The following is an 18963-nucleotide window of genomic DNA, read 5'->3' on the forward strand; positions in this document are numbered from 1 at the left end:
ATGTGGGCTAAGGTTGAGCTAAGAAGACCTAATTAAAGCCATCGCCGCCATGGCCGGCACTTGGCAATGATCGCCGCAACGGAGAAGAGAAGGAAGCCGGTTTTGAGCCTCGGGGTTTTTGCTACAAAGAGCGTCGTCCCGCTTTGCTTGCTTCAGCTCTGCATCACATGTGACCTTAAAGGCTCAAATGAACGCAGAAACACACTCTAACTTAATTAGGAGATTACATATCTTTCATAACTTACCACTTACAGCTCTCCTGTCTGTATTTTCACGTCTGAAGAATATCAACTCTTCATTAAACTGAATGTTTTAAATGTAGACTGATATTTGTATGTCGAGATTCTGCAGCTTATTAAGGTAATTAAAAGGTACTAGAAGGAGATTGACTAGAACGTTGGGCTTGGCTCGAATGATGCATGTAAGGGCACTTGCACTTGCCAAGAACGTTAATAGTTGTATGCAGGAATCCTTGAATCTATCAATCATGATATAAGGCGTAGTCAACAGAAAGTAAAGCCAGAACTTTAGGACTAAAATGTGCAGGTGCGGCATTCTTGAAAAGGCATCACGTGGATTACCTAGCCCTGACTGGATTGCTCGTGGCCACGCAACTCACGACAGTCGAAGCATCCAACTACCAGGGAGAAATGAATCGTAATATTGAATAGATTAAGTTTATCATTATTGACTAACCGCTTGGCAGTTCAGTTGATATTTCAATGTGTCATCTTGTATCATTATCTCCAAAACTACACAGTGTAATGTCAAAGAAGAGTCAGCACTCCTTTACATATCAATTAATATCATTAGTCGTGAGCGCGTACTCATACTCATACTCGTAATAATCACAAGACATAAACACTTTTACAGAATCATTGCCAATCCCGCAATTCCCAAAGCGCCCGCCATATTGACTACCAGTGCCCCCGTCGCCATTGGAGCCATAGCCGGTGCCAGGCCGCTACTTGTGGACGTGGCCACAGCAGATGAGACATTTGCAGATAATGCGCCAGAATTAATCTGCTGGTTGACAACTGAAATATAGCTCTGAATGCTCGTGGGTAGACTCTGGTACCAGCTTGGGGTGGTGCCGTTCTTGAACTCAGCTGCCAACGAACTCCGCGAAATTGGGTCGAGCAAATCCCCAAGCACTGACATGGGCACTGCTGTCATGATAACGGGGATGAAATTCGAAGGTGGATCGGCGATGTTGCTCAGGTTTGCGGTTGGGGATGGCGCGGGACCTGAGGCTGGCGATGCCGTAGCAACTGCTGAGACAAGATTGCCTCTGGAGGCCGAATTAACATTTGCAAAAGTTTTATTAAATAGAATAGGAGAAATGGAAGAAAACTCACAGTAAGGACGATATAGGCGCATAATTGAACGCTGCCGATGTCGAGGTTACCGTTGCGGATTCATTGGCCAAGGAGAACACGGCGAACGCCAGAAACAGGATGGAGAGACTTGTAAATTGCATAGTGGTAATCGGATGCCTGCGCAACTTTTGGCGCTCAAAGATTTTGTTGTCGTTCCCTCTCCTATACTACTTTCGTCTTCTCGTTCCTTTTTGGTGTTCTTCCTGGTTAAACGGTCGGTGATCTTTTGGATAAAGACCGCTGATATGAGAGGGCAGTTTCTGCGGGGGAATTCAGAGACAAAAAGCATGCAAATCGAATCTAAACATGTCTCCTCTCAGATCAGAACTAGTCTAGTCGAGAAAAAACCGACAGTTAGTGTACTTTTTGAGGTGTAAAAAAACCGGGACGAAACAAATACCAGTATCAATACTACCGAAGGCCTGAGCTTGTTTTTTTGTTTCCTTTTTTAATGCTGCGACGTCAGTGGCCCACTTGGAAGTGAATACAGTGACTGATTAATGTGCCTCGGTGAGCCACATGAACGAGGGGCCTATACTACGGCGCATTCACTCGGGCTAGCCTAGCGCTAACGAGGATTCATTGACACTAACTTCTACCCCCCATGGCGCTGCTTTCGGCGGGGCCCCTCGGCATGACCAAATGGAGTCTCTCCGCACGCAATTGCTTGAATGCACGAAGTTAGGGTGTAAGAATACGAGTCCCGTGCGGGGGGGTTGTGTAGTGACAATAGGGTTGGGATATAACGCTCAAAACAATATCTCAGTCCGTCAAACAATTAATAGCATCGTTTCATGCAGATAGAGGCTTGGGAATTTACACAGCCAAAACTTCCATGAGGTCTAGATCGTGGAATGAACATTATCCTTTTATTAGATAAAACTGAGATTTAACCGTTCGATTAGCTAGGCTGAGACACCAATGAATAGCACTTAAGGACAGCCCTAAGCCCTAGAAATACATCAATCAAATGTTTATATCTCATAAGTCTTTTTTCAAGAGGTTTTAATCAGCACAGACACAGAATTTGCCCACCTCGACTCCTTTGCAAAAAGTCTACGAGGGAAAAATAGCTCGCAGACAAACAAGATGAGGCCCGTTTATGCTTTATCCAGACAATAAATATCGATATCTACTTGCAGCGTATTAGCCATTTAATTCACGTACTTGCAATTGGACTAAAGTATCTCTTACGTGTACCCTACCATACACAGTCTTTGCGTGCTATACAAAAAACCATAGCGTTTAGATCCATCATCTAGGGACCGTGACTACGAACTTATTGCAAATTTACTATCTCGGACAATTGAGAGGCATGTCTGCTCATCATCGTAAATTCCTTTTTTTTGTTTATGTCAACTCGACGCATCAATTAAGCCTATTAAATGTTATGTTTCTGTACAAGCTGAAAAATGTGTCAATCGGTACTCCTCCGAAACCTTCTGATTTAATGAACTTGGAAATTTTGAAGGTATTCTAAAGTGAAGCGCAAGGAATTAGTATCATTAACATTAAAAGCATAGCCAAGTGATTAGATAGTGACCTGGGTGGCGTGGGCCACCCCTCCCATCAGCTGTCCTGTATGTTAGTTAAATAGCCTCTCTCCGGGGATGAAATAAATAATCAAGTCTCTCCTTCTTCAACATATCTATCCTATGTTTGAAAGGCTTCAGATTCCGGAGTTTCCCAGCTAGGCAGTTGAGCAGTGAAGACTTACGAATACCAAGTCTTCGGACCTCAAAACTAGCGAACGCTTGCTACAACTCCCAGGCTGCTTTCTGACCTACTCCATAATGGAAAGAAGTGCCTTATGCCCTATTTTAATAGCATTTCTCCGTTTTTGTATTATTGGCATAAATGGGTATCAGGATTGTACATGTAAAACAATGTTGAAGCAACATCAACTGATACCACTCTCAGTAAGACAATTGAAGTCCGTGTTTTAATATTTTAAGGGATATTTTTTATTGTATATTATCTCTTTCTTTCCTATCGAACCAAAATCCCTTATCAATCAACAGATACAATGCCTGCTCTTTCCTTATTGATCTTGGTCGCGACATTTTCCCAGCTTGCGAATCACATCCTACTGAGACCTTTGGTCTATCCTTAATATCTCCAAGACGAGGCAAATCGATGCCAACTGGAGCATCAGTTTTTCCTTCTTGGGTTTTTGATTTAACAGGAATTATTCGTTTCGGATTACGCAAAGATGGGATTCGTAAGCGCGAGTCGAAATTGACTAAGATAATGGCTTGCTGTTGCTGCTGGTGGGGTTCAGCGGTTTCGATATCGACAGAGTATATGAGCGTTCTCTCATCTGCTACCCCATGTACATTGGCAGCTCGCTTCGCCGGGCATAAAAGATCAATCAACTCTTCATCTGCCCTCTCCTCCGGCCACATTTTAATCCCATTGCTGACATATCGCTCATCGCTATGGGGTATTATATCTCCCGTGCTGTCATCTTTTAGTCTTTTAGTTAGTGTGTTATCAGATTCAAACGGGTTTTTTCGCTTGCGGGAGCATATCCGCAAACGTAAGCGATCGTGGACGGCTCCCACGGTGGTACTGGGCTCGGGGTCGTTGATGAGGTCTATAAAAGCAGAGGCAGATGGGTTATAGGTCCTGTATTTGGTCTTGGCGAGGATAAAATCACGTCTCGGGGATGTCGTGTCTGTGTACTCCGAATGGGTGTTTTTCTCTATTCGGAGCGGTGGCTTTGATGGCTCCTTGGATCGCTCCAATGGCGGTGTTGATGCGGGTACAACAAAGTTGATGTTGCTTGGTCCGGCTCCTCCTATAATCACGGGATGGGCTGATATCAGTGAGGTATCACGAGGTGTTGTTGGTTCAGCCTCACGCGTTGTTGTTGCTGTAGATTGGTCCTTTTCTTTGGCCGATGGCTCTGATGGACGCTTCAAATCTTTTGTATAATATGTACGAACACAGTCCGATCCTCCAGACCGCCATTCACGTCTACATTCATAGATCATCGGCACTCCGGTAGCTTCATCTTTCCGCAACGATATTTCTGACCAGGTATCGTTGATTGGCCCCTCTTTATGGAGTCTTCGAAAGATCCGTTCAGGCTTGGCCCTACGAGCACAGCTCGCGGGTGCAATGCATACCCACTCATAGAATGATTCCCAATGCAATTGCTCTTCGTCTGAGTCAGACACACTTGTCACTCCGTACAGATGACTGTCAAATATTTCAAAGCAGACGTTTTGTCCGACGTCTGTGCCGGCAAATTTATCCAGGAGTGTCGGCTCACCATACGCTTGGTCGACGCCTTTTGTCAGATCCACACATTGGACAACCCATTGCGGGTCACTCAATACACCAATGGTTGAATATACCCCATAGAACAAGTAAGTTCCGTTATGGCGAACGAACAGTCGTCGAGTGCATTCTAATTGTCGCAAGAACTTGAGGCGTCCTGTTTTACAGCCCTGTGGTCGTTTTGACCCATCCGGGGTCACGTCTAGTAGAATCAACCATGGGCTTGAATCGCCAATCTCCACCAAGATGGCCAGCACTCCTGCGGAGTAATGTAAGAGTGAAAGCTCAACTGAAACATTCCGGGTTTCATCGCCCCGAAATGTGGGGATGATTCGATGTAAGACATGACGAACATTCAGGACTTGCTCCGTTTCGTCGGCTTGGTGAACATTTAAAACCCGAATTTCGTTAGCACAGTAATAGGACAGTACACCTTCTTGGTAGATGAATGTGGAGGCGTATGCCAGCACAGCAACTGAGTAAGGACTGGCTGACGCAACTGCATCTTTCACGTCATATATGCGGCCAATAGCTTCTCGGAAAGATATTTTCTGGGCAAAAGCAAGCTGCGCCTCTTTGGACTCGCGCACGGTGTTCTGGGACTGTTGTCAATATCTAAGTGGGCTATACACACAGCCACAATGCTGCCCGACGCCGGGAGCCACGTACCTCGATAGAGCGCTTAGCAAGAAGATCATTCTGTAGCAAACTATACAACGTCCTGTTGGTTCGACTGAGATTGATATAGTCAAAGCAGTCAATGCCCGAGACGATCTGATAGAGAAGATCATAGGGAAGACAATGCAGAGTCTTCTTGCCGGTGGCTATCATGACCGTGGGGGAGAGGTGGCGTTATCGACCATCCGTGACTGTGAGATTGTGCATAAATGAAAGGGAGAGAGAACAAGGCAGACAAGATAGACGATGAACACCGACTCAGGTCAAGCGTATTCGGCGAACACGAGCACAATTCAACGAGTGTCCTATAAAGCGGCATTGACCACCAGGTGAAGCTGATGACCGGGTGACAAGGCAAAGTCTAGAAGCAGACGATGCCGGTTTCTACTCCCTTTCCCGAAAAAAGAAGAGTGCGCAGTATCAAGTGTGCGATCGAGACGGGCTAGCCGGTCTCATATACAGGATGAGGCTCTTTTTGTTGCCGATGTGGCCGGTGGGTCAGTGCTGACTGGTGACACGCGTATGGAATGGGTAAGGTTAGCGTTTGAGGCAATGAGGCTCAATCCAATGTCTTGATGCGGAAGTGCGTATCTCAATTGCGCTATTAAATGGGAGTCGGTGAGAAAGCCATCGTTCCAGCCATGGGGGGGCTGGCATAGCTCAGACCATGTTGCCGACCCAGACCCACACTATCGTGTTTGTTACGCCACTGGCTTATGTATCAGGAGACGCATGGAAGAGAATGGAGTATGGAGAATGGAGTATTTTAAATGTACGTCGTAGCCGTGGTAGTGTCACGGAGCGAGGCAATAATAATACTGAAGATCGGGAGCGTGCGAGATTAGTGAGAAATTTGGCTGGCAGAGCCGCAGGTCCGCAGTAAATTAAGGGTTACGGCGAATGGCGAATGCAGCCTGCATCCCCAGCAGCCCATTCGCCGATGGCTGGCTAGTCGAAGGATTATTAGCCTCTAATTTATTACGATTACGATGCTCTTTCTCGATAATTGAGTCGATCAGTCGATTCCGCGCGCGACTCGCCGACTCGCGATGTGCAAAGCCGCGCTAGCTGTACGTACTACGTCAATTAGTAACTCTACCCCCCTCCCAGCCCCGGCGAATTGTGATGCGGCTTAAAATCACAAGAAGGCAGAGAGACAGAGACACACACGCCCTTTGTTCGTCCACCCCGGGCAGTGCAAAAAATGCCACGCAATTTTGGTGGCATGTTACGATGTTAGTTAGGTATGAGTGCGGCCCTTCACCTCAGGAATGTTTCCAAATGCGCTAGAGTTTAACACTGCTGCTTATTTCCTGTTCTGCTGCACTATTTTGCGCATCCCAGTCATGGAATTATTGCCTGGTTGGCTAGGTAAAATTCCTAAGGCGTCCGGTGCCTCACTTGCTCGTCAACGTGGCACTCTACTAGAAGCTGCAGGGAACTGCAGTGCAGTACATGGTGGGTAGAGTCTGCAGTAGTACTGACAAGTCCTGCATCTATAAGAGCAGCCATGGTTCCCCGCTGGATCTATTTTCAAACCGGTGAGCGAGCCTGGATGCATATAGATAGAGCTGCTGCTGCTGCACCATGTCAAGATTGGAATTCGACTTGGAATATGCAGAGTTGGGAAATTGACGGTAGCTCTATCATAGCTGGTGTCGGGTTGACTGACGTGTTGGGAAATCATGGGCAGATTCCCTGTCGTTTTCTAGTCACTGGCCACTCTATGTCAAGAACCCCCACGAACCAGCTCTGGTTTTTGAGGCCGAAAACCAGAGGCTTGGTTTATGCGCGGCAAGCGCCTGGGGAGAAGAAATCTATTGTCAAGGCTTTCAACACCATGAGAGACCGACCGGCCGTCACCATAAGTGATCCAAATTACCGATCGCTCACAAACTAGGGACGACGCAGCAAACAAGCGCAAAATTTGGGCAAGGCACACTCGGATTCAGCCTTGCCAGCACCGGACGGGAGAAGGCAAACCAGAGCCACAGCCGAGCCATGATTCGCGAGGCTGTCACCTGCATTGTGAAAGAGTGTTCCAGAGCAACCTGCACTGCAGGAACACAAATGCGTCACTTTCTAGTCGGCAAGTATCCGGCAATTCTCTCCTTGTCCATGTTTTTCACAGAAAGAAGAAAAGCGCCAATGAAAGCACACTTGCACGTTCTGCGACTTCCCAGTCCAAGGAATTCAGCCTCATACGGTCACGTGACCCGTCTTGGAGAGTCGCGTGAGACACTGAGCATCGTGTGATCGAACAGAAAGCGGATTGTCCTGGAAATGCCCTCTAAGAGCATGGCACTGTGAGTAGTGGAGCGTGGAGCGTGGAGTGCATAAGCATCTACCGTTCCGTGAGAGCCGGACAGTCAGCGGCGTTGGATTGACTATGGTTAGTAGAGACAGGACAATCGAATCGAAGGCGACCAACCCCCGAGGGCTGACGAAGCCTGGATATAATGCTGGCAGTCTGTAGACAGTGGACAACGGAAGGGACAATAGACAGTAAGTTAGTTAATAATAGTAGTCGTTGTGGAGGAGGAGATTGCGTCACAGCGAGGAATGAATGGGTCGCGGTAAGGCTGGCAGGCTGGAAGGAAGGGAAGGAAGGACGGAAGGACGGAAGGGAAGGAGGGCGCCCAGCTCCACCATGTTTCTTTACTTTCTTTACTCGGCCTGTCCCACACAAACATCATCGTTATTATCTTCTTCTTCCTCTTCTTCATTTATTGCTTGCTATTGATCCTTTAGTACTGTATTATTCAGATAGTTAATATCCTCGCATCCTCTCGCTCAACCGCCCTCTCGCCCAGCCGCCGTGCATAGAAAGAAATCCTTCTTAGTCAAGAGCGGCGCGCCGGGAGAAAAACATCTGTGCTTTCGCTGTGTCTCACCAACTCCAGTCTTTCTTTCTCCTTACACACACACTCTCTCTGACGCCACTTCATTGGAAATTGCTTGCGCCAACAAGGACCGCTTGACGTGAACGCTTCCAGCCTGGTTCTGTCAGCTGGCAACGCTCGTGACTCGACGACCGACTGATGTATCCCGGCAGCTATAGACCTCCTCCACCGGGTTGGAGCGGCCCCCCTCCTCCATATCAGCAACCATGGCATCATCAATATTCTCACCCCCATACTCATCAAGCTCATGTTCCTCCACAGCCCCGACCTCATTCTAGTCCTCAGCCGCCTCCTTTCCACACACCATCGCCGCAACCGCCACCCTCCTATCCTCCTAGGCCCCCGCCAATGAACGGCCAGCCGCCGAGGCAATCGACATTTCCGTAAGTAGCCATGTAGGGCTCCGTATCACATACATGAAACCCAATATTTAATACTTGTCTGTCTGTCTTAAAGCCCTTCCCCTGCTAGTGGTCCATACAACCCTCACACTCCGCCTCCTCGAGCTTACACTGATCTACACGCACCGCCCCCGACGCCGCCAAGGCCTAGCCCTGTGCCTTACAATCGTAAGTCGTCGTATGCTGTGATCCCCCACAGCAAACCCTCTTAGGCTTGTGGCAAGACTAGATATTGAGCCTAAACAGATCCGCATAGACCGTCCTTCGGCGCTCCTCCAGCACCGCCACAGGTTCCACAGGCCTTTGGGCATGGAGCGCCTGACAGCTATCGATTCCAGTATTCCAACTGCTCTGGCAGACGGAAAGCGTTACTAGTGGGCATCAACTATTTTGGCCAGGCGAATCAGCTGAGAGGATGCATCAACGATGTCACCCAAATGTCGACATTTTTGAACCAAGTGTACGGGTATCGACGGGAAGATATGGTGATCTTGACAGATGACCAGCAGAATCCAATGAGCCAGCCAACCAAGGCGAACATCATTCGAGCAATGCATTGGTTGGTCAAGGATGCAATGCCCAATGACTCGCTGTTTATTCATTTTTCTGGTACTGCTGCTCTTCCCTTTTTGGTTGGCTGGCACTTATCGAGAATTAGGACATGGTGGTCGAACACCGGATCTAGATGGAGATGAGGATGACGGTTGGTACCGTATTAAGCTTTATATAACAAGAAATCAAACTAAAATATGGATAGGGTTCGACGATGTCATTTACCCCGTCGATTACAAAGTCGCTGGCCACATTGTGGATGATGATATGCATGACATAATGGTCAAACCCCTACGGCCAGGAGTTCGTCTCACTGCAATCTTTGATTCATGCCATTCTGGGACTGCGTTAGACCTTCCTTTTATCTACTCCACTCAGGTTAGACTAGAACCCCTTGATCTGTCTTACGAATAATGCTAATTTTCTACCCAGGGTGTACTGAAAGAGCCCAACCTCGCCAAAGAAGCCGCTCAAGATCTCTTTAGTGCATTCAGCTCATATGAGAAAGGCGACCTTGGCAGCGTTGCTACAACAGCAATTAGTTTCTTCAAGAAGGCAACAATAGGGGGATCAGCTCGTGAGAGAAGTCTAATGACTAAGACTTCGCCTGCAGACGTTGTTATGTTTTCGGGATCAAAAGACACACAAACATCGTACGGGTTTATGTCCATTTTTCTCTCTCATTCTAACGTCATTACAGTGCAGATACCTTCCAAGGTGGCCAGGCACGAGGAGCCTTGAGCTGGGCTTTCATCGAGTCCCTGAAACGATATCCGAAACAGAGCTATCTACAACTCCTCAACACTATCCGAGCCAAGCTCGAGAAGAGTTATTCGCAAAAACCGCAGCTGAGCTGTAGCCATCCATTAGGTATGAAATCTCTACCTTCTTACCGTAGTTTCTGCTAATAGATCAATAGATGTGAATTTGCTATTCGTCTTATGAAACCGGAAGCCTGGATGCTTATTTAGCCTTGTTATTTTTTTGCATAGCATTATATACCACTATGCGGTGCTTATGTTGCATAGATGGATGTTTCACACAGCAATTTGTATTATTTGAACCATTAGCAGTGGATCTGTGATTAGATCTTCGTATATATCAATTGAGTACGCATAATTTTGTGTAAAATCTATCAAATGCTTTTGGAGATGTAAGGGGTATAATAAATTCCGATGTCGTGTCTCATAAATTCTTCTCGGCCCACCGAATTTCATATCCAAAAACCGTGCGCCGCAGAAGCTCATCCTTAGAAAACCCTATCAGCTCGATGCTTTTGAATATACATTTGAATGTAAAGACTCACCCCCGGATCATTCTCAAATAAAACATCATCCATCACCTTTTCAAAAACCTTTGTCACCGTAAACCCACTCTCCTCGGCCAACGGGAAGAACTTCTCCGTCTTAGACAAAAGCCAAGGCTGGTAGGGCGTAAAAATCACAAGGGCAACTGCCTCAGCCGTTTTTTTCAGCGTCTGCTGCATCGTCTTGATTAGATTTGGGTGTTCCCGGTGACTGTAGACGACGTCGGCCATAATCAGAGTATCGAAGCCCGCAGCTCTACTATCGTCTGGTAAAAACGACATGATCTCCTCCGTGTCTGCGCCCCATTTGTACCCAGCAACGTGCAAGTGTGAGCCCTGAGGAATCAACGGTGCTGCCAACTCGGCGTTGTAGCGCATGTTATTCACCAAATCGGGGTCATAGTAGTCTGTCATAACCACCGTGCGGGCGCCTTTCGCCGCGGCAATGATGCTCGGTACCCCAGCCGCGGCCCCAATCTCCAGTATATTCTTATCCCGCACCAGTCTCGCTGCATGTTGATCAAGGTACTCGGCGCTTATGCGGCCGGCGTTCCAGAGCATATCACCCTCCACGACACGGTATCAAAATCAGTTCGATGTGCACAAACATATCAACGAAGAAACAGAAGAATCAATCGGCGCATACGTAAAGAGGATGGCTACCGACGAGGCGCACTCGTATCGTTTCGCCGGAGATCATATGATGCTCGGCGAAGGTAGGCTGCTTGTCTTCGGGGTAGAAGCCCTCAGGGTCTTGGAAGATGTTGACGCCACTGTCGAAAAGGCCATCATGGTTAGCAGGGTTATCTTGTGAAGCCATTGGTCATTGGTCTGGGGAAAGACTGCTTTTGCGATATTCTTGTAATAATCACGAGTCGATCGACAGAGGGGAGAGAGAAAAAGCAATGGAGTTCCATCCCGAAATGGGTAAGCCGGCGGGGTACCGTTGCACCGCGCGCCTGATTGGCGGACCTGCTGGACGAACCCAGCGGGCTGCGGGGCGCTGGGAGCTGTCCTAGCGAATAGTAGCGATTACCGAGACGGGCCAGTACTGTGACAGTCACAATACAGGGAATCTTCTGCTGGATTCGCTGCGCGGGCTTTCGTGTGTTGCGGGGATAATACCAGTCAATACCGCTCTAACGGACTCAGCGGCTAATTAATATTCATCACCATAAAGAAGGAGTGAGGCGATTGTCGCTACCGTTATTATGGTTTGGATTATCATTCTTCTTCCTCTTCGCATCCTCTCAGGCTTCTGCAGCGTGCCCCCGGACTTGTGCTAGTCTTGCTGGCTGCTGGCGCGTTTGTGAAAAGGCACTGCTCCTCGCCAGTCTTGATAGATATATCCGCGTCACCACGGCTTTTCCATCCGACAGAAAACGCCATTCCGCCATCAGGAAGCTTAACAAGCCGAGCCAGCCCACGCTACCGGTCTTGTGCAAGACCTACCCCTCTTCCTACTCCGTACTCTCCAAGCCATTGACAATAGTCGACGAGTCGCAACGACGGCCGGGTTTTCTGATACATCCCTCAGATTGAGAAGCGAAGGGGATAGAGAGCAAGACAAAAATCACATGCGGACTAACCTCCCTTATCTGTTCGAGATAAGCTATTTTGGACCATCATCACGCACGGTCTGGAGAACTAATTATTAGCCGGTTATCTGTTGCCTCGGGTGAAAATTGTCTCTCCCCCTTTGCAGCACATTTGATTTATTTCTCTTGTTGCCGCCCTGGTTGTACCCGGATACCATGGGCGACAATCGATACAACCTTCGATCCTCCTCTCAGCAGCAATCTGCCAGCAACATCGGCCCCGGGGCGTTGACAACGTCATTACATTCGTCGTCGACAAATACAACATCAACAGCCACAACAAGCGTGCCATTCGCAGCATCGACGACAAACACATCATCGCTACCGACCGTATCGAACATAATGCCATCGCAGTACCAAAACATCGCATTCGGGGTTGGCAGTGGCCAACAATCGGGGGGAGTGTTTGGACAGCAGCAACACCAACACCCACACCCTCAACAATTCCCACAATTACAACAGCAGCATGCCCAGGCTCAGGGATCGCTTGCTACGGAAAGGATGCCACAAGGGCAGGTTGCCGAAGGAGGTCCAGCCGCCACGGCGCCGTTCTTGAAGGATTTCACACTTGTCGCGGAAGCCGTGAAGCGGGTGCAAATGGATGCCGTGATGACTGAGATGGAGAGCATTTCTCTGTAGTCATGCCGGTAGCTGTTATTATTCGTTCTATTTTCGATAATTTCCTGCCCTTCACCCTCGTCTCTTTTTCGGCAAAGGCGTTCGCTATCACAGGCGGCTTTTTTCTCCCGTTCACCTCGCATACGGTTCTTGAGGACAACCCCACCACAACTTGCATTCATATTTCGGCGTCCGGTATGGCATGTCAAATTATGGCATAAACATCGTGCGACTGGTTCGACTTTTTTTTCTTTTCTATTTTGCCATGTTTACTATGTACATTTACTCTTGTTCTGCATATTTGCGCCTCGTGCGATTGATTATTGGCGATACCTCGATTAGCCCTGTCTTTTTATTTCCATGTCATCTCTCTGCTCTGTCCCATTTCATCACCATCCTCATTTTTCTTGTCTGCGACTGGAAGGTAGAGTGCGAAAAGAACATCCTTGTCTCGGCCTGGGGAGTCATAGGGATAGAAAATATAGGTATTCTAGAATACAACATTGGCAGTTTTACCCTCTTCACTTCTCGCTATTGTTCCAAACTGTTATGGGTGTATAGCGCTCGCTTCACTGATGGGTCTCTATGGGTTATGTTTGGCGAAGTATTTCCATTATCTCCTCTCGGAGTATTACAAAGTCGTACAAACTAACTGAAAAAAGTGAATGAAATACAGATGGGTACACAGACACGCTATGCAAAAACAGGAAATAGAGGATGATAACAAGCACAAAACTCCAGACACAAGATGTCAGATTATCCCTTTCACGATTGACGCCATTCAAACCATGCCATTTTCTGTTAGGTGCACCAAAACAAGAATTACAGGACAAGAAATGAAATCGTATAGCCAAGGTTATTGATATACAAAGTGCGAAAAGACTTTGGACAGTCGATGAGACTTCTTTTCAATCGATGCTTGACGTGGGCGATGCTGCGGCTGTTGTAGCTGCTGATGGTAACTGGATTGAAATGACTTCCAGAACTGGGTACTGTTATTTTCGACAGAAACGCGGCGGATACCTCTAGCCTGTGAAGGTATAGCAGCAGCCGAGGTTTCCGGTAGCAAGACGCCCTCGTCGCAATTTGTATGTGACGGGATGTCGTCGGGCTGGATGAAGTTGTGTGGGATTGGAGCGAGTATATTGTTGGAGTAGACTTGGTTGTCAAGTGGTGGAGTAAGAGGTAAGGGTCTGCTTGGGGGTTGATTTGGAGGTCCAGGGATAACAGGCTGTAAGTTGAAGGAAGGGGTATTCGGCTGAACGGCTCGGATCGTTTGTTTGTCGTGATCTCCGCCTGGCCGGTGGCCCAGAGAAGAGAGTTTTGGAAAGGCAATGCTGATGATAGATGATCGTCTGGAGTGATCTCGAGGCTTGCTTCGGGGTGTTGTTGCCGATGTCGACGAGGATTCGATATTGTTAGACACTGAATCCATCATATTTGGAGCAGTCTTTCGCAACCGGAGGGGCTTTGGAAGAGGTGGAGGTTGCATGCGTGAATTCTGCTCTGAAGCCAAGTCTACGAGTGAGGTATTTGCTCTGGCCATTATCAGCGTTGACTTCAACTGATCAGCAGAAGCAGACGCTTGGGGGAAACCGTACACAGGGGATGGGGAAACTGTGGATGGCGGTGTCGGCATGAAATTGGAATCGATCGTCCCCTGGGTAGCCCGTGATCTGACAGTCGAAGTTGTGGATGAGGAAGTACTTGACGAAGTCACAGATGCGCCTGTGGCAGTACCCCGGGGTACATTTGCAGAATAAGTAGAGTAAATCTGCTGTGATGTCGTTTCGAGCAAAGTTGATAATCGTTTCATAGCTGCGGGTGGAAGAGCGGCCGTTATTTCCCTTGGTGCCTCTGGCTTATATGTTCGAGACAAGGGTGAGGGTTGGTGGCGATGGCTCGACGAAGGACGGCTCGCTGGTCCGCTAGCTAAAAAGCTCATAGGTCGCAACTTAACAAGTTTCCGACTTGCAGCAAGGAGATAATCAGATGGTTGCTCAAGGCCATAGAGCAGGACAGGAGTTGTGCTAGGATCGTTGTCCACTATAGGCGTAGAATAATATCGAGGGATCGCCGTTGGGGTTAACAACCGTAAATGAGTTTCTGGCGTGAGTGTTTCTGGCGATTCGCAGCGGACGACTTCTTTCTCCTCGTCATGGGCGTTGTAGAGGGTGAACTCCTCGCTAAGGCCGATCTGCTGCTCGCGTATCATTTCCCCCTCCGGTTCTATCATCGATAGCCTTTGTGAAGCCATCATAAACAGCTCTTGGTCGCTCGGCAGACTGTCCCACCTCGGGTTATTGTATGTCGCCTTCAGCTGCTCTTCTTCGTCTAGGTCTGGGGACGGTATTTCGTGATAAGCGTTCACGTCGAATCCATATAGCTCGCCCTGGGATTCCACAAGGCTATTTCTCTGCAGCGAGGCCTGGAATGGGAACTGCAGAGTGGCCGACATTGTGGCCGCCATGGTGGAGAGCCAGGACAAAAAGCGGAGTCACGCAGACCGTGTGTCTTAGAAAGAAGTGGACTCTAGGCACACACAGAGTGGACTGTGCATGCTAGTCACGTCAACAAAAGCCAGAGTCAAGCAAAATCTAGTGGGGATGATTGGGTGCCATGGCGATGTGTTGCGTCAACACATTGTTTCACAGAAACCTAACCTTCATTGTTCCGGTAATAGTAATACAACGACAGTAAGATAGTTACCAATGACAGGGTTGGGGGTAGATGCATGCGAGATTAATGATTCATCAGTGTTCAGCTATTTCCCACTGCTTAGGAGGGTTCTTTAAGTTTTTAATGACAGGGTGGATAGCTTGGGGAGAGAAGTGCTTTTATCCACGTTGATCGGCCGCTTGAGTCATTAGGGCCTGAGCGATTACATCTCTCCATACTCGGTGCTAGTGACAGCATTTAGCATTTACAATGGTCGAAGGATTTGCCAGGAAACAGCTCCATATTAGTAGAGCCAAAGAGACTGCTCATAACTATTCCACACTGTTATGGCTGTAGTTGTGCTGACACTATTCAAGCTCTACCAGCGTTTCATCTATGGAGGCGCTAAGCCGCGGCCGTTACTGTTAGGGCTTGATCTTTGTCTATTAATAACAACGCTAGGGCCGAAGCTGCCTCGAATTTAATTTTACCTTTTGATCTCTACGACTTCAAGGTTGCAGTTCCAGTCGACCGGTAGACGAGAGATTGTGATATAATATACATCCCGCTCATAACGATCAGTATAGACGCAATTATGCCCGTCGTATGCTGGTGTTGGTGCTGGCTGTTGTAGGGCTCAACTCGACAAAATTAGGCCTAGCATAAAAGAAAGCACGGCTACTGTGGCACACAAACGGGTTTCATTACCTCTACGTACCGGGCCATATTAATTATAACTCCGGAAAAGCAGGCGTTGGCGTATGAGAGGTCGATTTATGCCCCCACAGCACCGCCAGAGCTTCCGAATGACGATGGAGATGTAACTCTCATGAGGAGAATAATAACCGCCTCTCGGGAACTGTGCCGCGTCGAATCGCAGTGCAATATTTATAGCTTGCTTTTCTACTATTGTGCCTTTGCGTTCTGCTTATTCCCGTCGCTAGTGACCATTTACGGTATTTGACTCGGTTGAGAATATGACGGGATGTTGAGAAACCAACCAACACCCCACCAACACTTTGTTAATAAAACTAATAATAGTGTCGATATCGATGTTAGCCAATATGCCTCGGGGAACCGGAAAGTGCTGCTTCAATTTAGCACTAAACTGCTAGCCAAGGATTGGGTTAGCAGCTTAGTGTGCCTTAGTATAGTTGACAGTTATATGCGTAGTAGCGATACCGATACAAAAACCAACTAGCGGTTAAGGCAGCCCCTGAACGACGCCCAGACCATCATTCAAATTCCAACCCGAACATGGGCTCAAAATTCAGTTGATGCATGCGAGGATAATCATGCACTCCGAGCACAGCCGTTGCGTGACTCTGTGACACAGATGTCTTTCCCACAAATCGATTACGTGGACTTCAGGCTCCACGTCAGCAGCAGAGGTTTCCGGAAGAGTCGGACCATGTATGTCTCTCAAGCATCGCCAAAGAGGACCCAGGAATGACGAATCATGGGCCCGATCTATTCGGACGCACTAATACTAAGCATTGATGCAGAGGGTCTTTTCTAGAACCTCCTTTCCCAGCCTTTGAGAAGCAATCGAGCACAAACGCTTGCGTATATGTCAGGCCAGACAAGCCAAAGTCACTGTTATTCGTGGAACCGGGCTTGGAGCTGGCTCGAGTCACGGTAGCGGGTTTCGAGACTGCGCTTGTGGCGTCTGTGGAAGTTGGTAATTATCTAATAATAAATAATAAATAAATTAATGTTAGTTGAGTGTTGTAACTTGGTTAAGATGATGAGTTCCCGGCCGTGTCAGATCGCGGCCTCGAGGATGCCGAGGCGCTAAACTCGTCATGGAATAATGCGGGGTGAGCTCTTTTTTTTTTCCTGCAATTAGACATGCTGCACTGTCGCGAAGAACACCACCATTATGCCTGTTAGTCTGATGCAGTCTTGGCTTGCAATCACTTCTTCTGGTTTTTTCCTTCACTAACATGCCTGCAGTTGATAATGCTCACGGGGTACCCGTGCTCGGGTCTATCCTATCGCGCCAAACAGCTTGCTGAACTTCTCGAGTCCACGCAGAACCAGGTCTTGGGCATGGTCGATGATAATAACAATAACGAGACTCACGATAATGAAAATAAGACCACAAATGGGAACTCAACTTCGCCGCAGAAACAGAAACGATTCACCTTCCACATCGTCCCCTCTCACGATCCATCGCACCCTCGAACAGTATATGATCATGCGCGAACAGAGAAGGAGGCACGCGCCGTCGCGTTTGCACGCGTGAAACGAGCTTTGGCTAAAGATGCTTTTGTCATCCTTGATGGAATGAATTATATCAAGGGATATAGGTATCAGCTGTGGTGTGAGGCAAAAGCTGTCGGCACAACGTGCTGTGTGGTATGTCTGCCTTCGATTTACCCCGCACACCAGAGGAATATAACTGACTGGTCAGGTCCATGTTGGTACGCCTATTGATAAATGCGTCGCGATTAACAATGCCCGTCTACGCCGTAGACAAGAAACCGGCCAGCTACCTAAGACCTCGGACACAACAGATGATCTTGCAACCCCTGACGACGAAGAGCCATATCCCGCCGACTTGCACAATAATTTAATATTTCGCTACGAAGAACCCATAATGCATAGCCGTTGGGACAAACCGCTATTCACGGTCCCCTGGTCTGACGCTGCTCCCCCCGTTGGAGAGATCTGGACTGCGACTACAGGTATCCCAGTTGAGACAGCAGGGACACCAGCACCAGAACCCAACCCACTCACCGCCATGCTCAGTAGAGACCCCAATTCATCAAACACGGCTATTCCTCCCCTTCCATCCGACACAGCTAGCGTTGCATTCACAACTGCAACGACAGCGGGCCGCAGCGGCCGTCTCGGCCGTCCCAAAATCACACCACATCTCGCCACAATCCAGCCCGCGCAAAGCGAGCCTGGTGCACTGTACGGATTTGAAAAGCGCATATCAGCCATTGTAACTGCGATCCGCAACTTCACTCAAGCCAACCCATCGGCTGAAGAGGCTTTGGCGCAGCAATTACGAAACCAGACGACGTATTATGCCAATGATAATAATGTTGGCATTACGATCCCTGTCCCTAACGCATCAACGCCTGTCTTTGTACCCGCGCATATCGCACGGTCTGCGACGACGGATGATCTTGCTAGCGCAGGGGGCATCCTCGCATTGCCACGATTGCAGCGACTGAGGAGACAGTGGATTACTATGAATAGGTCTTATATTGGAATGAATCATAACCAAGGCAAGAGTGGGTTGAGTGTTGACCAGGTCGGTGATGCTTTTGTGCGGTTTTTGAATAATGAATTGGCTGGAGACGCTACTTCATGATGACTGATATAAATATGAATAACCTCAGGGGGTGATGGTGATTGGAAAGGAATATATTAGAAGATAGAAATTGTAAGACTTGGCAGGAATTTCAGGTATGTTAGCGCTCATACGCAGAACAAATCTATTTATTATAAAGCCCTAATAAAAGTTATCATCTCAGAATGTACTGTGATGTACATGCCACTCAGAAAGCGCCAAATCCACAGGCTGTCATGGATGCGTCCTCTAGACCTCCTAATTTCCTCGGCAACCTT

At 48.1% G+C, this 18963-nt stretch overlaps 10 protein-coding genes across 10 annotated transcripts; 5 read left to right on the forward strand and 5 right to left on the reverse strand.

Annotated features, from left to right (window-relative positions):
- Positions 1 to 379: 379 nt before the first annotated feature.
- On the reverse strand, positions 380 to 1817 carry BGW36DRAFT_381827 (uncharacterized protein). The gene is made up of 3 exons (XM_046216466.1): positions 1780 to 1817; positions 1359 to 1711; positions 380 to 1291 (listed from the first exon to the last, which is right to left on the reverse strand). The coding sequence occupies exons 2-3, from the start codon at positions 1478 to 1480 to the stop codon at positions 868 to 870; spliced, it is 546 nt and encodes a 181-aa protein (XP_046070106.1). The 5' UTR covers positions 1481 to 1711; positions 1780 to 1817; the 3' UTR covers positions 380 to 867.
- Positions 1818 to 3343: 1526 nt separating this feature from the next.
- On the reverse strand, positions 3344 to 5495 carry BGW36DRAFT_428864 (uncharacterized protein; the record flags this gene model as incomplete). The annotated part of the gene is made up of 2 exons (XM_046220613.1): positions 3344 to 5260; positions 5334 to 5495. 2 exons carry the CDS (start codon positions 5493 to 5495, stop codon positions 3344 to 3346), a joined length of 2079 nt encoding a protein of 692 aa, XP_046070107.1.
- A 1357-nt stretch (positions 5496 to 6852) lies between these two features.
- BGW36DRAFT_428865 (uncharacterized protein) lies at positions 6853 to 7598 on the forward strand (the record flags this gene model as incomplete). The annotated part of the gene is made up of 2 exons (XM_046220614.1): positions 6853 to 7210; positions 7243 to 7598. The coding sequence occupies 2 exons, from the start codon at positions 6853 to 6855 to the stop codon at positions 7596 to 7598; spliced, it is 714 nt and encodes a 237-aa protein (XP_046070108.1).
- Positions 7599 to 8150: 552 nt separating this feature from the next.
- On the reverse strand, positions 8151 to 8640 carry BGW36DRAFT_194291 (uncharacterized protein). Its single transcript, XM_046209818.1, has one exon. It carries the CDS (start codon positions 8516 to 8518, stop codon positions 8186 to 8188), a length of 333 nt encoding a protein of 110 aa, XP_046070109.1. The 5' UTR covers positions 8519 to 8640; the 3' UTR covers positions 8151 to 8185.
- Positions 8325 to 10295, forward strand: BGW36DRAFT_194410 (caspase domain-containing protein). Its single transcript, XM_046209819.1, has 8 exons — positions 8325 to 8342; positions 8404 to 8628; positions 8702 to 8814; positions 8893 to 9255; positions 9305 to 9576; positions 9631 to 9851; positions 9899 to 10068; positions 10118 to 10295. Exons 2-8 carry the CDS (start codon positions 8594 to 8596, stop codon positions 10141 to 10143), a joined length of 1200 nt encoding a protein of 399 aa, XP_046070110.1. The 5' UTR covers positions 8325 to 8342; positions 8404 to 8593; the 3' UTR covers positions 10144 to 10295.
- An 88-nt stretch (positions 10296 to 10383) lies between these two features.
- BGW36DRAFT_398310 (putative nicotinamide N-methyltransferase Nnt1) lies at positions 10384 to 11324 on the reverse strand (the record flags this gene model as incomplete). The annotated part of the gene is made up of 3 exons (XM_046218395.1): positions 10384 to 10446; positions 10505 to 11071; positions 11151 to 11324. 3 exons carry the CDS (start codon positions 11322 to 11324, stop codon positions 10384 to 10386), a joined length of 804 nt encoding a protein of 267 aa, XP_046070111.1.
- Positions 11325 to 12258: 934 nt separating this feature from the next.
- Positions 12259 to 12741, forward strand: BGW36DRAFT_298936 (uncharacterized protein; the record flags this gene model as incomplete). Its single annotated transcript, XM_046211483.1, has 2 exons — positions 12259 to 12387; positions 12517 to 12741. The coding sequence occupies 2 exons, from the start codon at positions 12259 to 12261 to the stop codon at positions 12739 to 12741; spliced, it is 354 nt and encodes a 117-aa protein (XP_046070112.1).
- A 90-nt stretch (positions 12742 to 12831) lies between these two features.
- On the forward strand, positions 12832 to 13474 carry BGW36DRAFT_194475 (uncharacterized protein). The gene has a single exon (XM_046209820.1). It carries the CDS (start codon positions 12923 to 12925, stop codon positions 13370 to 13372), a length of 450 nt encoding a protein of 149 aa, XP_046070113.1. The 5' UTR covers positions 12832 to 12922; the 3' UTR covers positions 13373 to 13474.
- Positions 13475 to 13576: 102 nt separating this feature from the next.
- BGW36DRAFT_360691 (uncharacterized protein) lies at positions 13577 to 15190 on the reverse strand (the record flags this gene model as incomplete). Its single annotated transcript, XM_046214202.1, has 1 exon — positions 13577 to 15190. The coding sequence occupies one exon, from the start codon at positions 15188 to 15190 to the stop codon at positions 13577 to 13579; it is 1614 nt and encodes a 537-aa protein (XP_046070114.1).
- Positions 15191 to 17334: 2144 nt separating this feature from the next.
- BGW36DRAFT_381855 (putative RNA polymerase II Elongator complex associated protein Kti12) lies at positions 17335 to 18848 on the forward strand. Its single transcript, XM_046216467.1, has 2 exons — positions 17335 to 17739; positions 17795 to 18848. Exons 1-2 carry the CDS (start codon positions 17341 to 17343, stop codon positions 18704 to 18706), a joined length of 1311 nt encoding a protein of 436 aa, XP_046070115.1. The 5' UTR covers positions 17335 to 17340; the 3' UTR covers positions 18707 to 18848.
- The last annotated feature ends 115 nt before the right edge of the window (positions 18849 to 18963 follow it).

The sequence above is a fragment of the Talaromyces proteolyticus genome, assembly GCF_021365285.1.
Source record: "Talaromyces proteolyticus strain PMI_201 chromosome Unknown BGW36scaffold_8, whole genome shotgun sequence".
Lineage (NCBI taxonomy): Eukaryota > Fungi > Ascomycota > Eurotiomycetes > Eurotiales > Trichocomaceae > Talaromyces > Talaromyces proteolyticus.